This window comes from Plenodomus lingam (assembly GCF_022343315.1).
Source record: "Plenodomus lingam strain CAN1 chromosome Unknown contig_44, whole genome shotgun sequence".
Taxonomy (NCBI): Eukaryota; Fungi; Ascomycota; class Dothideomycetes; order Pleosporales; family Leptosphaeriaceae; genus Plenodomus; species Plenodomus lingam.
This window is the reverse complement of record NW_027093955.1, coordinates 239,666-264,793: the sequence shown is the minus strand read 5'-3', so window position 1 is coordinate 264,793 and position 25,128 is coordinate 239,666. Positions and strand designations below refer to the sequence as shown.

Here is a 25,128-nt window from a genome sequence, read left to right as displayed (position 1 = left end):
ATTTATAATATTCCTTAAGGTTTTTTCCCTTATATTCTAATAGATCCTTTAGTTTTAGCATACGCTTTAAAGGTAGGGGCGTTAGCGCCCTAGATGCGCCCTACTTGTGCGTATTTTTAAGTATCTTAGGGATATCCTCTATTATACTCCCTATTAAGTTTAGGGTAGTATCCCTTTCTAGGCTTTTAAGATATAGGATCTTAGCTTCTAGTTTGCGTAGGCGTTATAGTTTCTAGAGTTTATTGCGTCTCCTTTAGGCGGCTTAGATGCGCTTATTAAGCGTTAAGTCTGCGTCTAGTGTGGGGGTTTGCCGCTTATCGCTTAGGGGGGAACTGCTTGCTAGTTCTTCCCTTAGTTGCGGCTTAATAGGGGGTGGTTATATTTTTACTAGTAGTACCCCTTAGCTATTTACGCGTGTAGATAGAGCTATCTCTAGACTATTAAACAAGAAGTATTATTATATAAGGTTCTAGTTATAGGCAATAGTATTTGCTTTACACTAGATAGAATAGTGTAGAGATAGCTATTAGTATAGTATTAATACAAGAATAATACTTGTCTTACCTAAGCCCTGCGCGAAGCGCAGGTTTTACGTAGCTTAGGCGCCAAGACACTAAACCTAGCTAGGGATGCACCTAATTAAAACACCATAAGGTGTCCTTACAATAGGGTTGTTACAAAATCTCCTAAAAACCCTAAAAGAAATACACACTAGGACGCTCTATAAAAAGAGCCAAAATAATAGAAGGATCTCTATAACTACTAAATAGGATAGTAATTTAGAGACGTAGTATATAAAGAAATTAATACTCTACTAAAAGCTAGTACCTAGGAGGAGATTAATAGGCTAACTAAGGGAGAGTATCTACTCCTACTTAAATAGGTGTTTACATACAAGCTTAATTAGGATAGTTACCTAATTAAGTGCAAAGCAAGGATAGTAGTAAGAGGAGATCTATAGCTTACTAACTTAATTTATTTAACCTACGCAGCTACCCTAGCAGCTTAAACCTTTAGGACTACAATAGCTATTAGAGCTAAGTTTAACCTTAAGATATATTAATATAATATTGTTAGAGCTTTCCTTAACACCTTAAGGGATTAACACCCTATAGTTATCTGCAAGCTACCTAAAGGATATTAAATACCTAGGAAGTGCGTTAAGCTTAAACGAGCTCTATATAGACTAAAAGACTTACTATTATTATAGTATAATAAGCTCTTAACTACACTCTAAGAAAATAAGCTTATTACTTCTAAAGAGGAGCTATGCCTATTCTTTAATAGAGATCGTAGTATCTTGTTAATATTCTATGTAGACAATATCCTATTACTCTATTACTAAAACTACGCAAGCTAAGCTTACAAAGTTATCTAAGCTCTAAAGCAAAGATATACTATAGAAGAAAAGGGACTTGTAAGCTAGTTTCTAGGGGTAAGAGTAATCTAGGATAGAAAGAGACAGATAATAACGCTTGTTTATAATAAATATATTAACAAGATTGCAAAGAAATTTAATCTAGTAGAGATAGGAAAATTCCCTACTATACTACTATTAAGTAAAGATATTAAAAAGAGTATAGGAGAAGCCACTAAAAAAGAGATTAAGGACTATTAGGAGCGCGTTAGATTAATCCTTTACACCTTAATTATAGTGCGCCCTAATATTGCCTATGTAGCCTCCTAGCTCTCCTAATACCTTACTAACCTATCTAAACAACACTTTAATACAGTTAATTAAGTAATTGTCTATCTATACTAAACTTAATACTAATTAATCTAATATAGGAATAGGGATCATAATAAGCTTATAATATGTAGTAATGCGTTATTTGCTAATAATATTAATACTAAACCGCCAGGGAGAGTAACCTATTCAAACGAGGAGAAGTGGGAGGGGCAAGGTTCAATAGTATTAATCCTATAGTAGATGATATAGGTTTAATGCAGAAACATAAGTAAAAAGATAATATTGTAGAGTTAAAGTAAAGACTGTAGGAGTTATACCTCTCCTATCCTCTAATCCTTTATGCCTTTATACTATTTAATTCGCCTAACTTTTTAGGCTAAGCCTTGTTTTTTCTCCCTTACATCCTATACTATAGTACAAACCTCCCCCTCCTTTAAGCTTAGCCCTATTAAGCTTGGCCCTTACTCTCCTCCTCTAGGTTAGCGACCCTAGTTCCTAGCTCGTCAAGCTTCAGGTAAGGGGGTAGGAGTATCTAGGGTCTCTAATCTTAAACCTAAACTTAACAAGATAGTTCTCCTCTACGCCCTTACTAGGCTTCCTAGATAGCCTAGCCCTAGGCGCCTAGATCCCTCTGCCTTTTATTCCTCTTTAATAGCTCCTAGATGCTTTTTAACTGTATCTAGAGTCTCTAATTACTTAATCTATCTATTATACCTCTACTATTCTCCTGCCTTAGTAGGCTGTACCCCCTTTATACTAAAATAGGATTAGTCTAGTACCCTAGCCTCCTTATCCTTGCTAAATGCAAGCTTCTTATTCTTAACGCAGATAGCCTAATTCTTCTTTAACTCCTTTACTATCTTAACCTAACTCTTCCTAATCTATACTCCTATCCTTTCTCTATTTAAATCTCCTATTAGGTACTTCTAGATCTCTGCCTTTACTAATAGGTTATCCTATTAAACCTAACACATAATTGCCTTTAAGACCTAGGTAGGATAGGTAGCCTAGATATCTCTAGGAAATTGCTATTAGACTCTACTATATTTAACTAGGTACCCTAATAGAGTCTTTAGGGCTATACTTATCTATAGGTAGGCTAGTGCAATCTCTATATATATCCCTATCTCTAGCACCTCTATTATTATTATATTATCCTATACTTTTATATACTATAGTAGAACTATACACTATGTTTAAGTAGTAGGTCTAGTAGATCTATATAGTATTACTAGGCTTATAATCCTTACCTATCCTTTTTAATAGATTTCCTTCTCCTATTTTACTATAGGGCACTTCTCCCTTAGCTCTTTAGGCTAGTGCACCCTATCTTCCTATACCTAGATATAGGCCCTCTTATTCCTCCTTAACCCCCTATCTATCTAATTTACCTAATTCTTCTATACTTCTTTAAATCTAATTAGGAGCTTAGTGTAGTTATCTTAGTCCTTATTATTAAAAGAAACTAAGCCTTAGATTATCTTAAGCCCTTGTCCTAACTACGCTACCTTAGAAAGGTTTACATCCACGTGACAAAAGAATATCTAGTCTCCCGCCTAGGCGTACTTAGTATAGTATAGGTATAAGATTAGGTTTATAGTTTCCTAGATTATAGCGTATTAGAGCTAGTATCCTATATCCCCTTACACTAGCTATTAAACAATTAAGTAGTATATAGTCCTACACTACCCTAAATTAGCTACCTACTTTATCTCCCTTAAGTGCTATTTATATATCTTAAAGCACTTGTCTACTATTCTTACTAGTTCTAGGTTTTTGTAGATCTAGGTAAAGGTGTTTAGGGTTATACTTCCTTTCTATAAGAAGCCTTAGTAACTCTACTTAAATCTTATTACCTATTATAGTTAGGCCTAGTTAATTATTAGTGCTATCTTCTTTAGCTAGTAGCGATAAGCTTGTAAATCCTTAGAGGTGTAATCTTAGTTAAATAGCTTAGTAAAAGCTACTATAGTAACTAGGTTAGCTTACAAATTTCCCTATTCTCTAGGCTTATAGTACAGCATATTTAGCTATCTATTACTTGCCTCTACGTTTAGAGTCTAAGTGTAGAGCCCTATCTTGCTAGTAATAAACTTTAAGTAGCTAAAGCATACCTAATTTAAATCCTGCACTATCCTCCCCTTAGTATCCTAGATAGTGCTGCAATTAGTAACTTTGTAGTACTATGCTTTAACTAGCTTCCTTCGCTTAGTGTTATTAAGTGCGCTACTCCTAATCCTAGCAGCAATTAATTATAGTGCGGAGCGTTAGTTTTTACACTAATAGGGCGCTTTATTCTTAACTATAGCATACTTATCTTTAGTAATACCCTCTTCTTCTAGTATTATTATCTTAGTGTCTAGAGTCTTATTAAGTTCCTTAAGTAGTCTAGGTAAAGAGTTATATAATTTATTTATTACCTCTATATTAGTATCCTATAGTTATAGGCCTACTACTATATATTAGCTAATAAATCTAAACTCTAAGTAAACATTCTCTTCTATCCTTTTTAAGAGCTAGGCGGCGTGTCTTCCTTAAGCTCTTGTTATCCTTTGTATAGGCGATTCTGCTAGAGATTCTTCCTCTAAGATATAGGTAGCTAATTTAATTTCTCCTAGGGTAGTATCTAGTATATCCTCTATCCTCTTCTTATAACTCTATAACTCCCTTACTATACTTCCTAACCTTAATAGTCCCCTATTCTAGACTACACTCCTATCTAGTAGTATAGTCTAGGCGCGTCTAGCGTAGGATATAGTCCTAGGTAGCTAGTTATAACCTAGATTCTTAATCTCTTATATTACCCTCTCCTCCTCTACTTTCTTTTTAGCTACTTCTCTGCTTCCTTATAGAGAGCTAGCTAGAACATCTTTAATTTCTTTTAGCACTAGTATCCTATAGTTTATTAATAACCTTATACCCTCTTTCTATATCTATTTACTTAGGGGGATTATACTAAGTAGCACCCCTACCTAGTTCTCTAACTTCCTATACTATTGTAGCACTAGGTGCTAAATCTTAGCGTAAGCACTATCCTCTTCCCTATAGCGTATGTTAAAGTTATAAGGGTTACTTATACCTTTAAGTATTAGTCTAGGTAGGGTATGTAGGCCTGTTACGTAGTAACAAATAATTGCCCTAACACGTTATAAGAAATAGTCCTCTAGTTCCTCCTTAGCCTTTAAGATAGTATCTACCTTTCCTATTAGCTTAGCAATTATAACCTAGACCCTGTGCTAGTTAGTAATATTAACAAAATTGTCTTTTAACTAGTTTCGCCCCTATATTCTATAGTATACCTCTAAGTTTAGGAAGCTAGTAAGCTAGTCTAGACCTACGCGATATAGGAGGTACCTTATATCTATATATCCTTAGTGTGTCTATCTAACTTATAGAGTAAATTAGCTTAGGTATTTCTAACTAAATTTAGTATAATTAGCGCAGATATACTATATTACTAAGTGTATTTTATTAAGTTGCTTCTTATATATATTGCGCGCTTCCTTTATAAATAGGTACTATAACCTAAAATTAGCTACACTACTATATAACTATATAAGTGCTAGGCTAGACTTTATAAAGCTCCCTACTACTAGTATTAATCCTAAAGTTTTATTAAAGTGCTCCCCTAGTACTCCTATAAGGTTGTCTGCAATATTCCTCTATTGCGTAACAGTGCTTACACGTATCTTATTAATCTAGCTACCTATAGTTATACCTCCTTTCTATAGAAGAGGGATACCTTTATAAAGTGCCTAGGTCCACGTGTTAAACTCTTTAGGCTAAACTAAGTCTAACTTTTTAATAGCTAAAAGACTCCTCTATTATAATATATACTAATAGTCTAGTATAAAACTTCTAGGTATTATAGGCTATAGCTATAACCCTCTAGGTTATAGGCTTAACCTTAGGGACTATAGGGAACCTGTTAATATTAGGGATCCTAGTAAGCCTAGCTTAACTACTAGCTACTTTCCTTTCTAGACTTCTAATAACTATTTAGGGCTTGTTATTTTATTTAGGATCTTCTAGTAGTAGCTTTATTAGATACTTATAGTTTTGTTAGATATCTAAAGTTTTTAGTATAGTTTATTATAGTAGTAGCAGCGTAGGTAGAATATATACAGGAATATGCGTGCCTTCCTATTATACTTACGCCTTCCTATTATTCTCCTACCTTTACTTAATTCTACCTTTACTTATTTATTATCCTTCTACCTTTACTTATTTATTGCCCTTCTACCTTTACTTTCTTATTATCCTTATTATAATTGCTTATCCACGCGCAGGTAGGTAGTTAGTGTAGCTAATTAGAGCGTTATATATCTAAAGGGTTAAATTAGCGCACCCTTTAGATACCTATTTAGGACTAGCGCGCTTCCTGCCTTCCCCCTACCTATCTTGCCCCTATCCCCTAGCGTATCTTTTCCTAAGTTTTAACACTAAAGTATTAATACTATTAACTCTTAATTATTAATTATCCTCCTCTTAATTACTTTTGCTAGAATCTAAGATATTAAAATATTAGTATTCTGCTTGTTCTTTATCTAAGAGCGTCCTAGGTCTAATCTTAAGAGTAGGACTGCCTATATCTAGTCGCAGGATTTCCTAGTCCTAATTCTCTAAGTTAACTTCCTTATTTTCTTCTCTTCCCTCTATACCTAACTTATTAAACTATATAGGCAGCGCTTAGAAGATATACCTATTTTCCTATAGTGCCCTATCTTATAACTTTATAAGTCCTTAGTCTTCCTAGTTTACCTTATCCTAGCTTCTCTAGTAGAAGATCTTTATCCTTTAGCCTAGCGTTATATATGCGAACTTAGTTCTATCTAAATCTTTTAGCTAATATATCCCTAACTCTAGAAAGCTCTACGCTACTAGGTATAGACCTAGCTATTTATTACTAAGTTTCCTATCTCTAGATATATCTATCTAGCAGACTAAATCCTATAGTAGTACTAATAAGCTAGGGCTAATTTCCTCTCTTTAAATTTCCTTATAGTTGTCCTAATATTCTTTCTTCTATAAGCGCAGCCTCTTAATTCTTAATACTACATCTTTAAGAAACTAATCTCTTAGGTTAACCTAGGTGGCCCTTACTACTAGTAGCTAGGCCCTATCTATTATCTGCCTAAAGGGAAGCGTCTGCTATATTAGAAGAGCTAGTTTAATTAGGAGCACTAGGTTCTAACTAGTAACTAGCTAGTATATAGAGTATCTAGTATTTTCTTAAATAGATATTTAGTTAGCTAGGAGTACTATTAGTAGATTAGAGACCTAGCTCCCCTAGAGCTTTACAAGTGCGTTAATAATTAGTTTATACCCTCCTTTAATTTTTCTATTAGCCTAAGGGTTATAGGTAGAGATCTAAACCCTACGTATGCTATAGATAGTAGCTAAATCACAAACAACCTTTTAGAAGTTAGGCCCCCTATTAACTATAATCCTTTACGCTATACTCTATCTGTATAGGATATCTTTATATATAAATTTAGCAATAGTTTTTAATCTATTATTTAGTAATACTTATGCTTTAGGCTACCTGCTTAAATAGTCCTAGGCTATTACTAGGAATTATTTCCTAGAATTATAAGGCATGTAGACTACGTTAATAGCTACTATCTCCTATAGCGCATAGGAGTAGGTGTTAGTAAGCATATTAACCTTCTTCTTGCTACTTCTTTTCTAATACTTATAACACGTGCGTAGAGTAAGCCTTACTATCTTATATATCCTTTCCTACTAATATTACTAAGCTATTATTAAGTAGATAGTATTTACCCTATAATAACTAATAAGGTAATATACTTCCTATATAGTAGTAATCCTAACGTCTTTATTATTAACTACTTGTCTTACTACTATATTTTAAGATATCTTGCAGAAGAGGAACCTATCTCTTATAAAGAAGTTTAATACTTATTTCTTCTATACCCTTAACTCCTTCTGCAGAATATCTAGGATTTTAAACCTAACTAGAAACTAGGCAATTCCTTCTAACTTAGCGCTATATTTAGGACACAGTACTTTATCCTTTATTAGATTATATAACTTAATATTAGCAATTATATACTTAATAAAGTCTTTAATATTATCTTTAGTTTTATCTAGGGGTTCCTATCTATCCTCTTTTAGATATTAGGATAGAGCATCTATAACTATATTCCTCTTGCCTAGAATATATTAAATTTTAAAGTCCTATACTAAAATAGTAGTAAGCCACCTATTTATTACCCCTCCTAGTATTTCGCTTAAGGACTAATTAAGCTAAGTAATTAAGGTTTAAGCGTCTATCTTAATAACAAATAGTATTCTATAGAGCTAAACTCTAAACTTTTTTAGGGCCTATAGCACTACTCTATACTCTAGCTTAGTAGAGTGCTACTTTACTTTAGACTTTAACTATATAGTACTTTTAAACTAGCATAGATATTGCCTTCTATCTAGCCCTATTTATTCTAGGGAAGCTCCTACGCCTTCCCTACTAGTGTCTACTATAAGGTAGATAGTCCCTCTAGTCTTATAATTAATAGTTATTAGGGCTAGTGCTGTAGTAATAAAATGCTTAAGCTCTTTTATTACTACCCTCTATAGTTCTTCCTATATCTACCTAGTGTTGCCTTGTAGGAGTATAAATAATAGCTTTACTTAGATAGCAAAGCTAGGAACCTATATCTAGTAGTAGACACAGATCCTAATAAATATCTAGACTTCCTTTATATTTCTATATTCTAGCTATTTTATAATCTTTTCTACCTTTATGCGGTTAGGGTATCTTCCTTTAAAGCTAACCTTATAGCCTACAACACTAAGATAAGCTATACCCTAATAATATTTCTTTCCTAAAACTATACCCCCTACTTACTTAATATCTGCTAGGACTTAGTTAAGCTACTATATATGCTTAAGCATAAATCTCTAGACCCTAGGAAGCGCCTCTTTGCCCCTATAGTTAGTCTTAGGCCCCCCTACTATTATATCGTTTATAAATAGCATTGTATAAGGGGAATAATCGCGTAGTATTTTTATTATAATTCTCTAAAAGGCTACTACTAAGTTTATTGCTCCTTGTACTATAGTGCAGGATCTTAGCAGGCTAATAGGGGTGTATATAGTAGTTATATCTTTACTATCTAGGTAAAGGGTAATCTAGTTGTATCCTAAAAATATATCTATTAGGGATAATATCTTGCACCTAGCAAATTTCTTAGAGAATTTATCTATAGTTAGTAGTAGGTTTGCGTCCCTCTAGCTAACCTTGTTTATATAGATAGTATTTTAGACTAGTTAGTGCTTCCTATCTTTCTTTGCTACTAAGAAATATAGGTTCTAGTATAGACTATTACACCTCTTAAGTGTTCCTTAATTTAGACGCTCTTCTAATATCTAAACAAATTCTTCTTCTACTACCTTAGCTACTAGGAAACTGCGTATTTGCTATACTTTATATAGGATTATCTTTATTTAGTAAGGCAGGCTAATATCTTAAGTAATACGTCTACTTTCTCTAAAGTTAAAGGTAATAGCTACTTCTCTATTAAGAATTATTTCTTAAAACAGAGTCCTTTCTACTACTAATAAGTCTAGACTAAATTTCTATTCTTGCATCCTCTTAGTAGTTAGCCTAGACCCTCTTAGAAATAATGTATATCTTTTCTTAAAAAGATAGTTAAAAGGGCTAAGGTTAACTCTTTCGCGAATACTAAGCTTTAGCAGTTAGTTTTCCTTAGCTACTATTTTCTAGTCCTCCCTTCTAAACTCTATATCCTTATCCTTCTCTTTTAGGTTGTCTACTAGTTAGATTTTCTTACTAACTTTTTTATACTTAGTGCTTACCTTAGCAACTATTTATATAGCTTTTTATTATACACCTTAATTTAGCTTATACATTACTAATATTAGGTTTAGTTCTTAGATAGCCTATAGGTCTTTGCTTACCCCTACACTATATCTTATAGTTTATGCTGCCTATTTTTCTAGCATCTTTTTATCTTTTAAGGTAAATAGTTATCTATATTTACTAAATCCTGCTTATAGCTCTGTATAGTCTACCTCCTATAGAAATTTTAAATATGCTATATATTCTACTATACAGCATTTATCTCCTAGGTATTAATTTTGTAGGATCTCTTTCCTAAGCAAGGGTCCTACTGTTAGTTTTCTAACTTGTCTTCCTCTTCTATTTTATCTTTATCTTCCTGCTTTAGATCTAAGGCTATAAAGACTGCATTCCTTTCCCTATCTAAGGATAGCACCTAGCAGGTAACTCTCCTGTAGATATTATACTAAATAGCTAGCCTAGTAGAGGTATACTATAGCCCTCCTAATATAGCTAAGCAGGTTAGGTTTATAATTACCCTAAAATAAGTTAGGGTCTCTACCTCCCCTATACGTACTAGCATATTCTACGCAGTTCTAATAAATAGGTCTATCCTACTATTAGCTATAACTACCCCCTGCGTATACCCTAGGGTCTAGGTTAGTGTCTTAATAGGTACCTATAACGCCTACATAGCACTTAATCTTAAAAGATTTATTTATACCCCTATATTAATTAGGTAGTTTACTATATTCCCCCTTATACTAGTCTAGTAGGTTAGTAGTTCTATATAGAGAGTTATCTAATTTAATTCCTAGTTAGTGTAAGACTTATCTTTTTCTTCTTATATAACTAAATCTTTTCTATATCTATCTAAGTTTTATCTAAATTAGAGCCTTACTTAGGTATTAAGTACTTCTAGTATTACGCGTATATTACTCTAACCTAGCGCAGGGTTCTTTACCTCTAGCTCCTCTAATTAGTTAATATATCTAAAGGGTAAAATTAGCGCACCCTTTAGATACCTATTTAGGACTAGCGCACTTTCTAGGACCCCTAGCTCTACTATGTTTACCCCACTAAAGTGGTTATTATCCTGCAGGACTTAAGTCTAGGGTTCCTGTAATAACGTCTTAATTTGTTCCTACAGATAATCTTGCCCTAGTAGGTTAGCTACTATAATTCCCTAGACTTCCTGCCTAAGAAAAGCAGCTGCTATTTAGTTTAGGCTTAGGCGCATTATTCCCTTAAGCTCTTTATTCTTTACTTCTTTAAACTATACTTTTCTTCTTGTTATTAGTAGGTCCTAATTAGGCCCTAAATTCGCATAGCCTTTACCTATATTATCTAGTAGCTAGATTATTGCGAAGGGGTCTATATAGGCCTAAGCTAGGTATAGAATCTCTAGGGTCTCTTTAAGTTCTATCTCCTTACTTGCTCCCTCTTCTTAGTTTACTAGGTTTTGTGCTAGTCTTCCTCGCCTGCGCTTCTAGATTAATCCTGTCCTTACTTCTTCTAAGACTTAGTCCCTTTACTTTTCTTTCTCCCTTGTAGAGGCGTAGATCCTAGGTGTATTCTTATCTACTAATCCTAGGATAATATATCTTAAGTCTACATAATCTAGTGTTATTACTACTAGGTCTTCCTTATTAGTTTATAGTATTTAATAGTTTAAGAACTACTTATATTCTTTTTAAGTATCTATTAGTTCTAATCCTTAATTCTAGGAAGATATTACGTTAGCTCCTGCTCTTTTTACTGCTAGGTAGTCTAGTCCTTAAGTCTACCTCTACTACTAGCCTCTTAAATCTATTCTATTAAATAGTTCTAGCTTAACCTATAACGCTAGCTAGCTAAGGATATCCTTAGTAACTTTATAGTATTTACGTAACTTTTTCTTTATCTAGTAAAGGGTATAGTTCTATAGTGCTAGCTTAGTAACCTACCCTAGTCTTTTATATAATAGTCTATAGTAAAATATCCTAGTCCTTATTTCTAGATTCTAGGAAGTGCTTACCTACCCTAGCGCTATAAGTTCTAGCTAGGGGGGGCAGTCCCTTGCTAGGTAGGTTTCTAATCTATATATATTATAGGTAGGTAGTTTCTTATTATACCCCCTATAACTCTATAGCCCTAGCTATATAGTTAACGTTTGCGTAGGGCCCTAGGTTCTTAGCTAGTTTATTAGTAACCCTCTAATTACTATAGTATTCTAATATATTCCTTACTCTATCCTAGCGTTAGTTATATATAAAATAAAGTAGAGCTAGTTTACTAGGCTTTTTAGCAGCGGGCCTATTATATAGTATTCCTATAGCCTATTAGCCTTAGCTAAACTTATCTTTATTTTTCCTAGTGCCCTAATTAACTAGTCTATTTCTAGGTTAACGTTTAGTAGTAGTTAGGTAGTAGCTTGCTCCTTTTTAACGCCCTTTACTACCTCTATAATTTCCTCCTTTATAGGCGTAGCTTTTACTAATTCTAATATCTAATATGCCTACTAAGTATCTTCCTCTATTTAGCTAGCTAATATATATTTTATTCCTTCTCTTTACTAATAGATTCTTTTAACGTAGGTATAGATCTTCTCTAGCTTATAGCTTGCTACCTTATTACTATTAGGCCCTCCTAGCATACTAAGTAAGACTAGCTCTTTATCTACCTAGGGTAACCCTCTAAAGAAGAAAAATCTAACTTTGCTTTTATATAGCTATTTAGATACTAGGCAGGCATCGCTATACACTATAAAATTAGTATAGTAGTCTAAGAGTCCTAGGAAGTTTCTAGAGGCTTCTTGTATATACGTATCTAGGAAGGTTTAGGTACCTATCCTTTAGGCTATATCCTAGTCCCTCTAGTACTCCTTTATAGCTTCCTGTAGCTCCTCCTAGTCTTACTTCTAGTAGGGTCTAAGCTTCTTTACAAAAGTTCTACATATAGCATTATAGAAATCTAGCAGAATTTTTAGCTAATCTACTTTATCTAGCCCCCTATTTTCTGCCTAGTAGTTATAGTTATCTAGGAATTCTATAACCTCCCTTCCCTAGAACTAAAAGTTAGTTTTCCTAGGCCTTATAGGGACAAGGACTCTTCTTAGGGGTCTAGAGGTTTCTATTTTAGTTAACCCTAGGGTAATGTCGCTTTCTCTAGGTATTATTCCTAGCAAAAAGGATAGGCTTAGTTAAGGTAGTAGGCTTCTATAAATATTAAAGGAGGTGTATAAACTAGTAATATTAATTAAAATTATTAGACAAGTTAGTATCTACTTACTTATATTACTTCCCTTCTTTCCTATCTCTTACTTTTATAGACTATATTTTATTTTTAGTAGATTCTTGTTATATTAGTAACTTTGGCCTAGCCCTATTTTCCTGCTAATAGCGCACACTATCCTGTAGCCTTTGCTATAGCTTTTCTATTAGTAGTAATATTCTAGGTGTTCTAGTACTTCTAGTATTGCTAATGCTTCTTGTAGTTCTAATTATTCTAATAGTTCTAGTTATTCTAGTTCTAGTTATCCTAGTTCTAGTTATTCTAGTTCTAGTTATTCTAGTTATTCTAGTTCTAGTTATTCTAGTTATTCTAGTTCTAGTTATTCTAGTTCTAGTTATTCTAGTCGTTCTAGTTCTAGTTATTCTAGTTCTAGTTGTTCTAGTTCTAGTTGTTCTAGTTCTAGTTGTTCTAGTTGTTCTAGTATTTCTAATATTTTCTAGTTAGCCTCTTAGTATTGTTACTCTGTTCCTACTAACGCGCGTTAGCCACGTCCTAATATAGGCCTACTATTTTTGCCTTAACAATATTAATTATTAACAACACCTATTTTTTAATTTTTCTCTACCCTCCTTATACTTAGAGAAACGTCCTCTTAGTTGCATGCTACTAGGCCCTCCCCTTTACTAAGATAAGATAAGTTCCCCTTAGGCTTCGCTATTTAAACTGCTAGGGAGAGTAACCTATTTAAACAAGGAGAAGTAGGAGGGGCAAGGTTTAATAGTATTAATCCTATAGCAGATAATATAGGTTTAATGTAGAAACATAAGTAAAAAGATAATATTGTAGAGTTAAAGTAAAGACTGCAGGAGTTGTGCCTCTCCTATCCTCTAATCCTTCATACCTTTATACTATTCAATTCGCCCAACTTTTTAGGCTAAGCCTTGTTTTTTCTCCCTTACATCCTATACCACAGCACAATACTTAGCGATTATTATATAGATACCTAATCACGCTCTTTAGAGGACCTATTATTTAGAAGGCAGCTTAACAAGCAACTGTTACTACTTTAACTACTAAGGCAGAGCTCCTTGCGCTTAAGTAAGTAAGCAAAGAAGCAATAGCGTTAAAACGCTTTTTAACCAAAATACACCTTACTTTAGATACTACCTAGATAATTAATTGTAATAATTAACAAACTATTAGGTTAGTAGTAGGTAATAACAAAAGGATTACTACTAAGCTACGCTATGTAGATATTTAAAATATATAGCTTAGATAAGAGTATAAAAAGGGATCTTTCTATATTACCTACTTACCTACTAGTAATATACTAGCTAATAGGCTTACTAAAAACCTAACTGCACAATAATTTATAAGGTTTAGGGAGCACCTAAAGTTATATAATAGTAGAGCATATATTATATAGTATTAATTAAAGTAAGGTAGTATATAAGATCTATTAATATATAATATAAGAATAACTAACTATAGCCTACCTCTCTATTATTAACTAGGTAGCTTCCCTAAGGAGCTCTATTACGCGTAAGAAGCGTGCCTTAGAGTCTATAGGGAGCCGCCTAGGTTGCCCTAACCTAGAATCTATAAGGGGAACCTTAGAGGAGCTAGAGTCCTTATCTTCTAATAAGGAGCTCTAGGCGCCCTTAGCTATAGTATTAGCCTTGCGCGTAAGCTTAGCAGCAGTAGTAGTAGCTTTTACTAGCTCCTACTACTTAGCCTTACTCTCCTTAAGGAGCACTAAGACCCTCTGCTTCTTATCCTTAAGAAGGTCTTAGCTCTTACCTACTTACTTCCTTGCTAGGAAGGACAGCGTAGAATATTAGGTAAGCTTAGAGCTATTAGTTTATTAGTATAGATCTTACTAAGTATTATAAAGGAAAAATTCTTATATAGATTATATATATTAGGATATAGCTATACCTAGAGGAGCACTACTAGCACTAAGTCCCCCTACTAGAAGAGTTATAGCACTTGCTATTAGACTTATTAAAGAGCGTAGAGCGTAAATAATTTAGATAAGTTTTAGTATAATAAATACTAGGCTCTCTATAATAGGAGGATCTTAGGGTCTCCTTAGGAGCTAGAGAGGGAGCAGGAGCAGGAGTAGGGATATAGGGTAGGGTCTAGGAGGGAGCAGGAGCTAGAGTTAGAGCTAGAGTAGTAGGAGCTAGAGTAGGAGCGCCCTTCCTTAGCTTTATAATCTTAACTATAGTAGTAGTAGCTATATACTTAGCTACTATACGCTCTATAATAGCCTTACGCTTAGTAGTAGCGCGCTCTTCTTTAGTAGTAGTAGCTTTAGTAATAGTAGCTTTAGTAGTATAGGAGGTAATAAGGGTAGTATAGGTAGAGTAAGTATAAGTAGTAGTTTTTAACTTTAACTAAGATATAGGTTAGTAGGGATATAGGTATAGTTTAGATCTTTAGGGTTACATAATCTTATAACTTAGGCTATAGTAAAGATTATAGTTAGGTAGATAGAGTTATAGAGCTTAGTCTAGATAATATCTACGCGCGTAAGCGCAGGCTAAATAAGGAAGGCGCGCTAGTTAGTATCTAAAGGGTAAGCTAATTTAACCCTTTAGATATACAACACTATAATTAGCTACACTACCTACTAACTATAAGTGTAACTATAATAATAAAAGATCTACCTATACCTAGGGGGTGTGTTACAGGAGGGATATTAACCTAATTACAGAGTATCTTAATCTAATTAACCCTAATTAATACCCCTGTATAACCTACTATCTAATTAACTGCTAGCTTACTACTAAGTGCCTAATAAAAAGCAGGAGCTCTAGTAAGGAAGGTTTACTAATTATTCACCTTCTAGTAAGGGTAGCTAAAGCTCTATATATATAAGTACAATCGTAGTAGATACAATCTAATAATCTATCTCCTAAATCATTCCTAACCTTAGTAATCCAAATTTCCATAACTAGTAATTATATAAATACCTTAGATATAGTTAGAACTTGCTATAAAGGATATAAAATATTAAGAGGAAGTTACTACTATCCTTTTAATAGTTATACTTACTAAAGAGATATAGCTAGTTAATATACTAATTATAGGGAAGTAGCTTTATAAAACTATTATTATACTACATATTATCTAAGTTACTAGAGATAATAAAAGCTACTAAGTAGCTAGGTTTAGGGAGAGGTGTACTATAGGAAAGGTTAGTAAGGAAAACTTTAGAAGAAATTATTAGTACATACCTTATCTTAGTAGGCGTAGTGTAGGGTCCTACTACTTTATAGTACATTACTACTACTATTACTAGTAGTAGTTAATAAGGATATAATAGTAGTAATAGGGGCTAGATTAATAGAAGAAGAGTAGAGAAAAACTAATTAGCTAAGGAAAATCTACTATATAATAAAGTAAGTTTAGGAAATTTATAGTAGGGTAGGATAGCTATATTAGAATATTTATAGTAGGGTACTAAAATAAGTATATAGATATTATATATATATACTACTTAATATATAGGGCTATTATAAGTTAGGAAGGAATATAAAGATATAATAATATAGCCTAATATAGATTAGGATAGGATAAAGATATAGCCCTAAATCTCTAAAAAGATAACTTTATAATAGCTTATAGGGGAAGGTTAGGGGTATATAAAGGGCTTAGGCTTATGCCTAAGCCTAGGTCTAATAAAACATAGGTAGAGACTAACACTAGTACTAAGTAAGCACGCTACACACCTATAAAAAGGTGTATAGTGCTTACCTATCCTTTAAGATACTAAATACTATTATTAACGCCTATTATATTCTCCCTTAAGGCTAGTATATAATACATAGCGCCTATTAGTCTAGCTAGAGCGTAGGGTTTATAACTTCCTATTTAGGATAATTGCAATACTATATAGCCTATAGTATAGTACTTAAAGGGGCTTTAATGAGAAACTACTAGTAACAAGATTTATAGTTATCTACGTTAACTAGTCTAGTAATATAATAAGTAGATAGTAATATATAGGCGTATTATACGTAGCTAGAGTTATACTACTTAGACTATAACTATACAAGTTAATAGAGATAAAATTAGTATTAGAAAAATACTAGTAGTGTAGCTAGCGGATAAGTAGTAATAGGAAACGTTATTTGTCTAGGTTATATTAATACAAAGTGTCCTAGTTATAAGCCCTATCTTACCTAAATTAGTTAATATCCTATAGGTAATAAATAATTACTATAGAGGATGCCGCTAGATAGCCTATAACTAGTATTAATAGTATTAGTATATAGTATTAGTAGTATTACTATAATAAGGAAAAGGCTTAACTTAGTAGCTACTAACCTAGCCACACGCTTTATAACTACTAGCCCCTCTATTAAATCCCTGTATAGCTCTTAGTACTCTAGTTAAGCTAGAGTACTATAGAGGCTTGTAGCTAAGCCGCGCGTTATATTATATTAGATAATTATTTTTCTATAAGGGGTTAAAATATAGATATATAGCTAATATACTAAGTTATAGTAAACTAATTCTTTTCCCTTACCATAGTAATACTACTAATACCATACACTAATACTATTAATACTAGCCACAGGCTATCTAGTAGCATCCCCTGATATACTAATTTACTAGTTATAGGATGTTAACTAATTTAGATAAGGTAGGGCTTATAACTAGGACACTTTTCTTATTGCGACCTGGACGAATAACACTTGCTAAGTGGTGATGTGTCCAAAGCTGGTGTCTGCACACCATGAATATAAAAGTACGCAATCTGGTGACGTCATCAAATTTTGTGTCGCATCAATGGATGGTAGTATCTCGTACTCAGCTGCTTTCCCATAATTTGTGTTGATGAATTCATCGGGTAGAAGCACTGTGCCGAACGCTGCCGTGAAGGTTTCCTCGGTAGGACCAGCGATGGGAAGTTTCTCCGGGCTAATCATTGCACCAGAATGTAGTAGAATCAAATTGACATTGGAACGGGAAATTTCAACACGAATAGATACCTTAAAATGCCTGGCCGGGATGTTATATCTGCTACGGTGGTTGTGATATGGGAATTGGATGCAGGTCCTGACATTAACATGGCTAGCATGCAAGGATACGGTAACCACCTGCGTGACTCAGTCCTTCTCAAAGCCTCTAAAATGCACTTGGCAAATGCCAGTATTGAGCAAGACGAGCAAGACCCTTATCCTTCATATCCCAATCATACCACTGTCACAGCAATCACGACTGTGTCTTGGCCAGTACGAAGTCATTTGGAGATTTGTACAAGTACAGATCTAGTTTCCGCGTGACAGAGATTTGCACGCGACCCTTTATCCACGACTCAGTTTCACTATACTAAGGTGTGAAAACAGTGTCTTCCAAAAGCACTGCTGACGAGTTACTAGCAACTATTCTCGTGATCAAGACTACCCGAAACGTGCTTACATGTCATTTACATGTCATTCAAGCCCTTTTCCCAAGACGTTTTTGGTCTCCAGTATTTTTGCTGGCTGGCGGGACCAGATCTCGAATCGATGAATATCCGCATCTTGAAAGGCGCAGGTTCGCAAGTGGGATTGATGTACTTCCGCGAAGAGGGCAGGTTGCAATGCTCAGTCTCAAAAGAGGCAACCTGATCTTCACGACCTGCGAGCGGCATGCACCTGTCATCTAGCCATAATCGGGACGACTCCCGACCAAGTCGCTGGAAGGACTAGGGCCGAAGTTCTCACCGCACCAGGAATACTTCAATGTGTAGCGTGATTTGTCAGATATTAGCTGAGGATAAGTAATCTTGAACTACCGACTACTTTCAATTACTACCGGTACGGTACCTTTCCGACCCTGAAGCCTTCCATACATGAACTCTTTATGCCTAACTTAGGCGCTCTTGGCCACAGCAGAAGTATTTATGTCAACACTTTGGCCGTAGCTACTACGACTGTCTCAGCCACATTTCCGGTATCTGTTGACTGAAAATTCGAACGCGTTGGTAACCGCGGTGTGTAAGAAAAACGGTACGTACCCCTGTAGCACCTCACTATGTGACCGCCTCCACCCTTGGCCATGGTAATCGTTCCAATCCGGCGTTTCCCGCAATTTACGATCAATAGAACTTCATGGTCATATCAACATATCGGGTATGGGTATGATGCGCGACAAGGCATTGACAAATACTTAACTGTGGATATATACCCTATAGCGACCACTTTAGATAATTGCCATGAGGGCTTCACTCATCAAGCAAACCAATTTTTTTTATCCCTGCTATGATCCAGAAGCCGATAACGCATGCTTAGCTCGCTACAAAGCTTCGTCCTGCTTGCCCGAGTGCAAGCTTCGCAATAAATGAGTCGTGTAATGAGACCGTAGTCGGTGCGATTCAGGTGTCCTCGGCTCGCTAGCTAACCACACGGAAAGCCATCCTACTGTTGACAGTACCGCATTCAGGCTACGGTAGCTAGCGGCGCTTTACTGCAAATGCTGCCCCGCTGTTTTATCAGATCATGACAGTTGCCCTTCTCGGTAATATCAAGATCTGATAAAAATTTCAAGCACGTGCACCCTTCGTATCAGTAGGCGAAGTCGGGATAGGACATGTCTAGTACTACATGCCGTGCAATAATCATTCGACAGTCGGAAACGTGAGGAAGCCACTGGGTCCTGGAAGTACGATGAGACTTATGATTGGACTTCTTAATGCAAGTGCTCGGCGTAATGTTATCAACGATATGTACCGACGCCGCATACCTAGACTGCAAACCTCGTAGTCTCTGCCAACACCAAGATATTATGGATGGAGTACAGCGCGATGCGGATCCTCGGTCGCTAAAAGAGATGGCCATGATCGGAGCATACCGCTATCCTCTCTCGGCTAGAAGGAAGCTGAACGTCCTTGAGCTCGGGCTACAAATCGGTCGTGCTCAACGCTGAACAAAGTACGGTCACCTCCTCCATTACATCCGAACGACTTTCCAAAGTATCGAATTCAATCACCATGCATATCAATGCAGTGACCTCACTTTTGTTGCTCAATTCGGTTTCAGTTCTAGCGACCACGCCCCTCTGTCAAAGAACTTGCCAAAGCGCGTTATCCTACATCAAATTCTCCGGAAATGGCACAAAACCTCAATGCACCAACGAACTGAACCTCATATCTTACTTCGCCTGCCTCGGCAGATACTGCCCTTCTCAGATGCAAGATGGTTATTCCACTTTACAAGAGACTTGCAACGGCGTCAGTGGCCTGCCAGAACTCGAAAAACTCACGATATCGCCAGATACCCTTGACATGTTTGCTTTGAATGATATACGAAAGAAGACTTCTCATGCAGGGGTACTATCTCCATCCCTATACGCACTTTCCGAGCGCACCATTGTAAGGTTCATCTCTTGACCGCATGGAAAATTTGCTGACATTGCCCGCTACCAACGCATAGACTAGTGCTCTTGAAGCAGACGAGTTGAACGTCGTCTACGGGTAGGTGAAGTCCATATAATGTTGGCAAATACAGCTGACTAGATCAGAAATGCAATATATGGCTTCTGGGGAATTATACTGGTAATTGCGCTTATTGGACGGATACATTCTCTCACGAACACCAGGAATAGTGATACTATGCTCCTCAGCTGGATGAAAAGAGTTATGAAGGCGACCAAGCAACATCTCCTGATTCCCAAGCTCTTCCACAACAGAAATATGAGGATCAATGACTGGTGCGGATTCCCCACTCGTCTTGAGTCACTTGTCGTATTGGGTTATATTGCGCTCAATGTCATCCTACACATAGTCAATCATGACGTGTTCGAGGGCAATCTAAAGTAAGAGCAGAAATGATGAAACATCTTCAACACGTCAGATTAACCAATGAAACACAGACGTCCTAGGATTTCGGCCCAGGTCGCGAGATCGCTTGGACATCGTACGGGAACTATTGTTATGGCCAATCTTCCCATCATGTGGACTTTTGCGATGAGGAACAATGTTATCGCGTGGTTCAGCGGATGGAACTTTTCGACGTTCAATGTCTATCATCGCTGGATTGCCCGAGTAATTATGGCAGAGCTCATCGCCCACGCAGTCTCATACACACTAGTCATGTATGACTGTATGTATACATTCACCCTAGTCTCGACGTCAATCTAGTCACTAACAGATGATAATAGCTGGAGGGTCTAAGAAATACAAAGCACAATGGACGGAGGAGTACTGGATCTGGGGTGTTGTGGTACGACCAAATGGTTTCCCTCGCCGGAAGCAACAATTTAATCGCAACATAGGCTGTATTCGTTGGCTTGACCATGTGCATTAGTGCAATCTACCCACTACGACGCCGATTCTACGATGCCTTCCTTCTTGTACACATCTTGTCTGCCGTAGTGTTCCTCATTGGAGCATGGTTGTAAGTCACCTAGTCATCCTGCACAAACTTGGAGTGTTGGCTAATCAAGAAATTGTACAGCCATCTGAAAAAGTCAGATAAGAACTTCATTCTGTATTTCTGGCCTTGTGTTGCAATTTGGGCTTTCGATCGCGCTATGCGCTATGGCCGACTCATCGCTTTGAACCGTTCTTTGGGTCAAGCGGTGGTCATGTATGACCCCGATTCTGATATGATGCGGCTTAACGTGCCTATTCGGTCGATTGTCCGCCCACAAGCTGGCACATACTATTATATCTACATCGTTGGTGGCCTCAACTTCTGGGAAAGTCACCCTTTCACCTTGGCTTCATGGACAGCGAATGAGGAAGCTGACGGAAAGGTCAACTTACAGTTCCTCATACGTCCACACGCCGGATTTACCGCACGTCTCAAAGATCTGGCGCTTAAAGAGTGCAATTCCGAGGATGCTTCTGGCACCCCTAAGGGACGTCGGCTTCTTGCACTGGTTGAGGGCCCATATGGACATACAAGCAAGATACATTCCTATGGTTCAGCCTTATTCATCGTTGGTGGTTCCGGTGTCACCGTTGCCATGGGACATCTGCAAAGTCTCATCTCTAAATTTGAGCGGGAGGGCCAAGTCTCCATCCAAAAGATTCGAGTTGTATGGGCTGTACGGCATGCAGACAACGCGACAGGGATACTTGAAAGCGACATTTTTCCACGTCTTGGAGCCACAGGTCTTACCGCAAAGGTAGAAATTCATCTCGATGTCTACATCACAAGTAGAACAATCAATACTACTGTACTGGACGAAAAGCATTGCCCTGGCCCGATTATCAGCAATTTGAAGAAGAATGCCAGTTCACAGGTAGTATTAGGGAAGGATGACGCTTCATCAAGAGACATCGTCAGCTGCTCAGGTCAATCGAATCAAAGTAGCGCGTCCGCAGCTTACGTACGGTATCACGACGGAAGACCTCTTCTTGAAGACGTTCTGTTGCAGTCCGTTAGACAAGACTTGCCTTATAAGGGGAAAATGGCTATTATATGCTGCGGACCTGCTGCAATGACGGACGAAATTAGACTATTGGCTGCTAAAGCACTTGGGCGGGACGATAAGAGAATTGATTATTTCCTGGAATCTTTCTCTTGGTAAGTCCATAAATTGCAGATAGAATGCTATCACAATGTACAGAAACTCGAAAGGCGCCTAAGAATAGTATGTTATCTTAGACTAGGAGGATAGGAACTATCTATAGGCAAGTAGGACCAAGAGGCTAAGCCTATCTAGGTGTCACACGTAACTAAGATATTCATGACATAGCAAGATTATGGAGAGAAATTAAAATCACAAGTACTGATTGATGTAGAGCAGTTTGGAACTATCGGCGAATGGCCTTATACTTTGATAATAGATAGTTAGCAAGTGGATCCAGTTGATCTTGGACTCCTAAATCACAATCATCTATAAAAACCTCTCCATGATTGTGCAAAAGGCCGTGATTCATCCTCTAGTACACAGTTAGGAAAGGTTTTCGGGTGGTAATTTCGATATGTATTCTCAGGATAGCCATTCTTTAAAACTTAATCTGATCTCGATGTAAAACCTAATGTCATCTTCATCAATCATCAAAGTCCGTGATCATCTAGCATCCAGCGTAGAGCGCTATGTATTGGTCAGTATCTACAATTTCCACATGCAATGTTATAGGCAGGCTTACCCTGAGCAAAGAGAGTGTATGTGTCAGCGTGGTTCAGGTTTTGTGCGGCAGTAAGACTGCGAACGAAGTTGTAGCCGTAGCCACCGTAATCGGAGGTACCCTTGACCTGGGTCAAGTGGGTCATTTCGTGAAGAATTGTGGTAGCCTGGTCTTGGTCATGGCAAACACGGCTGAGCGCAGTAAGGCCAGAGAAAAACAAAGGGCAGTTGACCATTTGGCTGGTAGCTGGGTAGGTGTACGCCAAAACACCGTTGGAGCACTGATCCATGTGAGATTAGCTCTTGGCTTACACCTGGTACACTATAGGTAGCAACTTACAGCACCAAGGATGTCACTACAGTAGTAGCGTGAATTCCCCGACGTTGTGGAGCCGCACTGCGAAGCGATGTTGTTGAAGACCCGCTGAACGGTGCTAACGGTTGAAGATGAAGTAGACCTAGCCCGTTTAGTCAGAATAACAGATTAAGATGGCCACATCGATTGCTTACTTGAAGTACTCGTTCATTTTGGCAGCATTGTTCACGGCGGCAGAAGCGGCAGTGCGCGCCAAAGAAGCACAGTTGGAAATGGCAGTGGTAGTAGCACTGCGGCGGGTGCCAGTGCAGTCTGACTGCACGACAGTGCGCTTTGCGAGATCTTGGTAGTCACGGCGGACCCTGGCAGCCTTTTCACCGTCGACCGCAGTTGCAACAGTGTTGCTAGTGAATGGGACGGCACCTGCAATGACGGTGGAGTCGAGATCGGCATAGGCGAAAGCACCTTCAGTGACGACGTTGAACTCTCCACCAGCACCAAGGTCGTGAGCTACGGCAATATCGAAGAAAGCCTCAATAGACTCTCCAGCAGCCAGAATCTGGAATGCCGATTCATCAAGATTGGCGGTGCTAACACGAAGACGGATACCGTCGAAGGCAACCTTCTCGCCAGCCTTGAACACCTCAACCTTCTCTACGTGAGAGTCTTCAAGATTTTAGCATCAAGTTTGACGAGAATTCTAGCATCCTACTCACCATCAAGGAAAGTACCAGTCTTGAAAAGCTTCAGGTCCTCAGAACCGTTGTTAACGATGAGTGCCTTGACGTGTGTATTGTCGGTAACTTCAAGGGTCACAGCAAGTGGTGAGTCACGCTTGCTGAGGGCATCAGAGAAGGCACTGGCCAAAGAGGCCAATGCGGCAACGGAGAGAATCTGGACCTTCATGTTTGCGGGGAGGTTGCTAGAGAGTCTGGACCTTTGAGAAGTGCTTGAGAATGATTGAAGCTGATTCAACGTTGGAAAGCACTCTGTAATGCTTTTATATACCATGCCATCAGCTCACATTGTACTTGCACAACTTGATGAACTTTCACACCAATTCAACCCTTCATTTCCCGTCCTAGAGGCGAAGGGGCAGTTCGACTCGCTCTGTATGTTTGATAATGCAAGTATTAATCGACCAAGCCACTACACATGCTCGATATCGGATGAACCCCATCGAAAAAGGCATGTCGGAGGTCACAGCCTGGATCGAATTTGACTTTGCTTTTACAACTTCCACCTCGGTCGCGATCGCGTTGTTTTGAAGCTGCTCCAGAGCCTTGGGTCAATCTATTCGTTCCATGTCTGGACGAAATCGACAATGCAGTACCACACGACGGTGGTCCTGCCAAGTATAGAGGTCAGGGGTCTGGAGCGGAATTCCAGGCCAAGCTCCGTCCGCGATACCGATCACCTTCCCTTTCGAGCATGCCAAGCACCGCTGTTTGAAACGTTGTTGAAGTTCTGCAAATGCTATTCTCCTATTCGCTCGTCTTCTTAATTGCGATGCTAGCCGATATCTGCCATAGCCAAAGGACGATTGTATGAGATATCGGCTAGCATCTGACAACCTTATCTCATGCAGTTGCATGCGCTCCACTATCGAGATTCTTCTAACGGTATAGAGTATATGTGTTGATTATCGGATAATAACGCTTTGACTATTGCCCATGGCCATCCAAAGGTTTGTGAATTTCGGTTCGAGCAAGTCTGGCCGTGTTGCCAATCACATCTCGTTCGTCAAGTCTTGTAACCCGGAGGCCTCCTAGCTATGGATTCGGTGTAGAGGCATTTCATGAGTTGTAAAATTTTCTCATTGTGCCCCCTCATCGTCTTTAAATTGGCCGTATAAGTGAAGTTGCTCCATACTTTATGGCAAAACGTCTGGAAATCCCAAAACAGGAGAATCCACGACACCATCAGGTTCCAAACCACTGTCAGATGATTCGACATCGGTCATTCCTTCTGTTGGTAGCAGCCATTCGAAATTGCATTGGAGCGTCTTTCAAG

General features: G+C 37.4%; 3 protein-coding genes across 3 annotated transcripts; 1 reads left to right on the top strand and 2 right to left on the bottom strand.

Annotated features, from left to right (window-relative positions):
• Positions 1–17,491: 17,491 nt before the first annotated feature.
• Positions 17,492–18,828, bottom strand: IAQ61_008660 (uncharacterized protein; the record flags this gene model as incomplete). The annotated part of the gene is made up of 3 exons (XM_003843136.2): positions 18,739–18,828; positions 18,170–18,359; positions 17,492–17,738 (listed from the first exon to the last, which is right to left on the bottom strand). Coding segments are annotated over exons 1-3 (480 nt in total), but the record flags the coding sequence as incomplete, so codon positions are not given.
• An 882-nt stretch (positions 18,829–19,710) lies between these two features.
• Positions 19,711–21,855, top strand: IAQ61_008659 (uncharacterized protein; the record flags this gene model as incomplete). Its single annotated transcript, XM_066098070.1, has 8 exons — positions 19,711–20,091; positions 20,153–20,193; positions 20,241–20,534; positions 20,592–20,821; positions 20,880–20,941; positions 20,994–21,115; positions 21,176–21,770; positions 21,796–21,855. 8 exons carry the CDS (start codon positions 19,711–19,713, stop codon positions 21,853–21,855), a joined length of 1,785 nt encoding a protein of 594 aa, XP_065951979.1.
• On the bottom strand, positions 21,654–24,021 carry IAQ61_008658 (uncharacterized protein; the record flags this gene model as incomplete). Its single annotated transcript, XM_003843138.2, has 6 exons — positions 21,654–21,871; positions 22,056–22,094; positions 22,822–23,080; positions 23,140–23,257; positions 23,310–23,781; positions 23,832–24,021. The coding sequence occupies 6 exons, from the start codon at positions 24,019–24,021 to the stop codon at positions 21,654–21,656; spliced, it is 1,296 nt and encodes a 431-aa protein (XP_003843186.2).
• Positions 24,022–25,128: the final 1,107 nt, after the last annotated feature.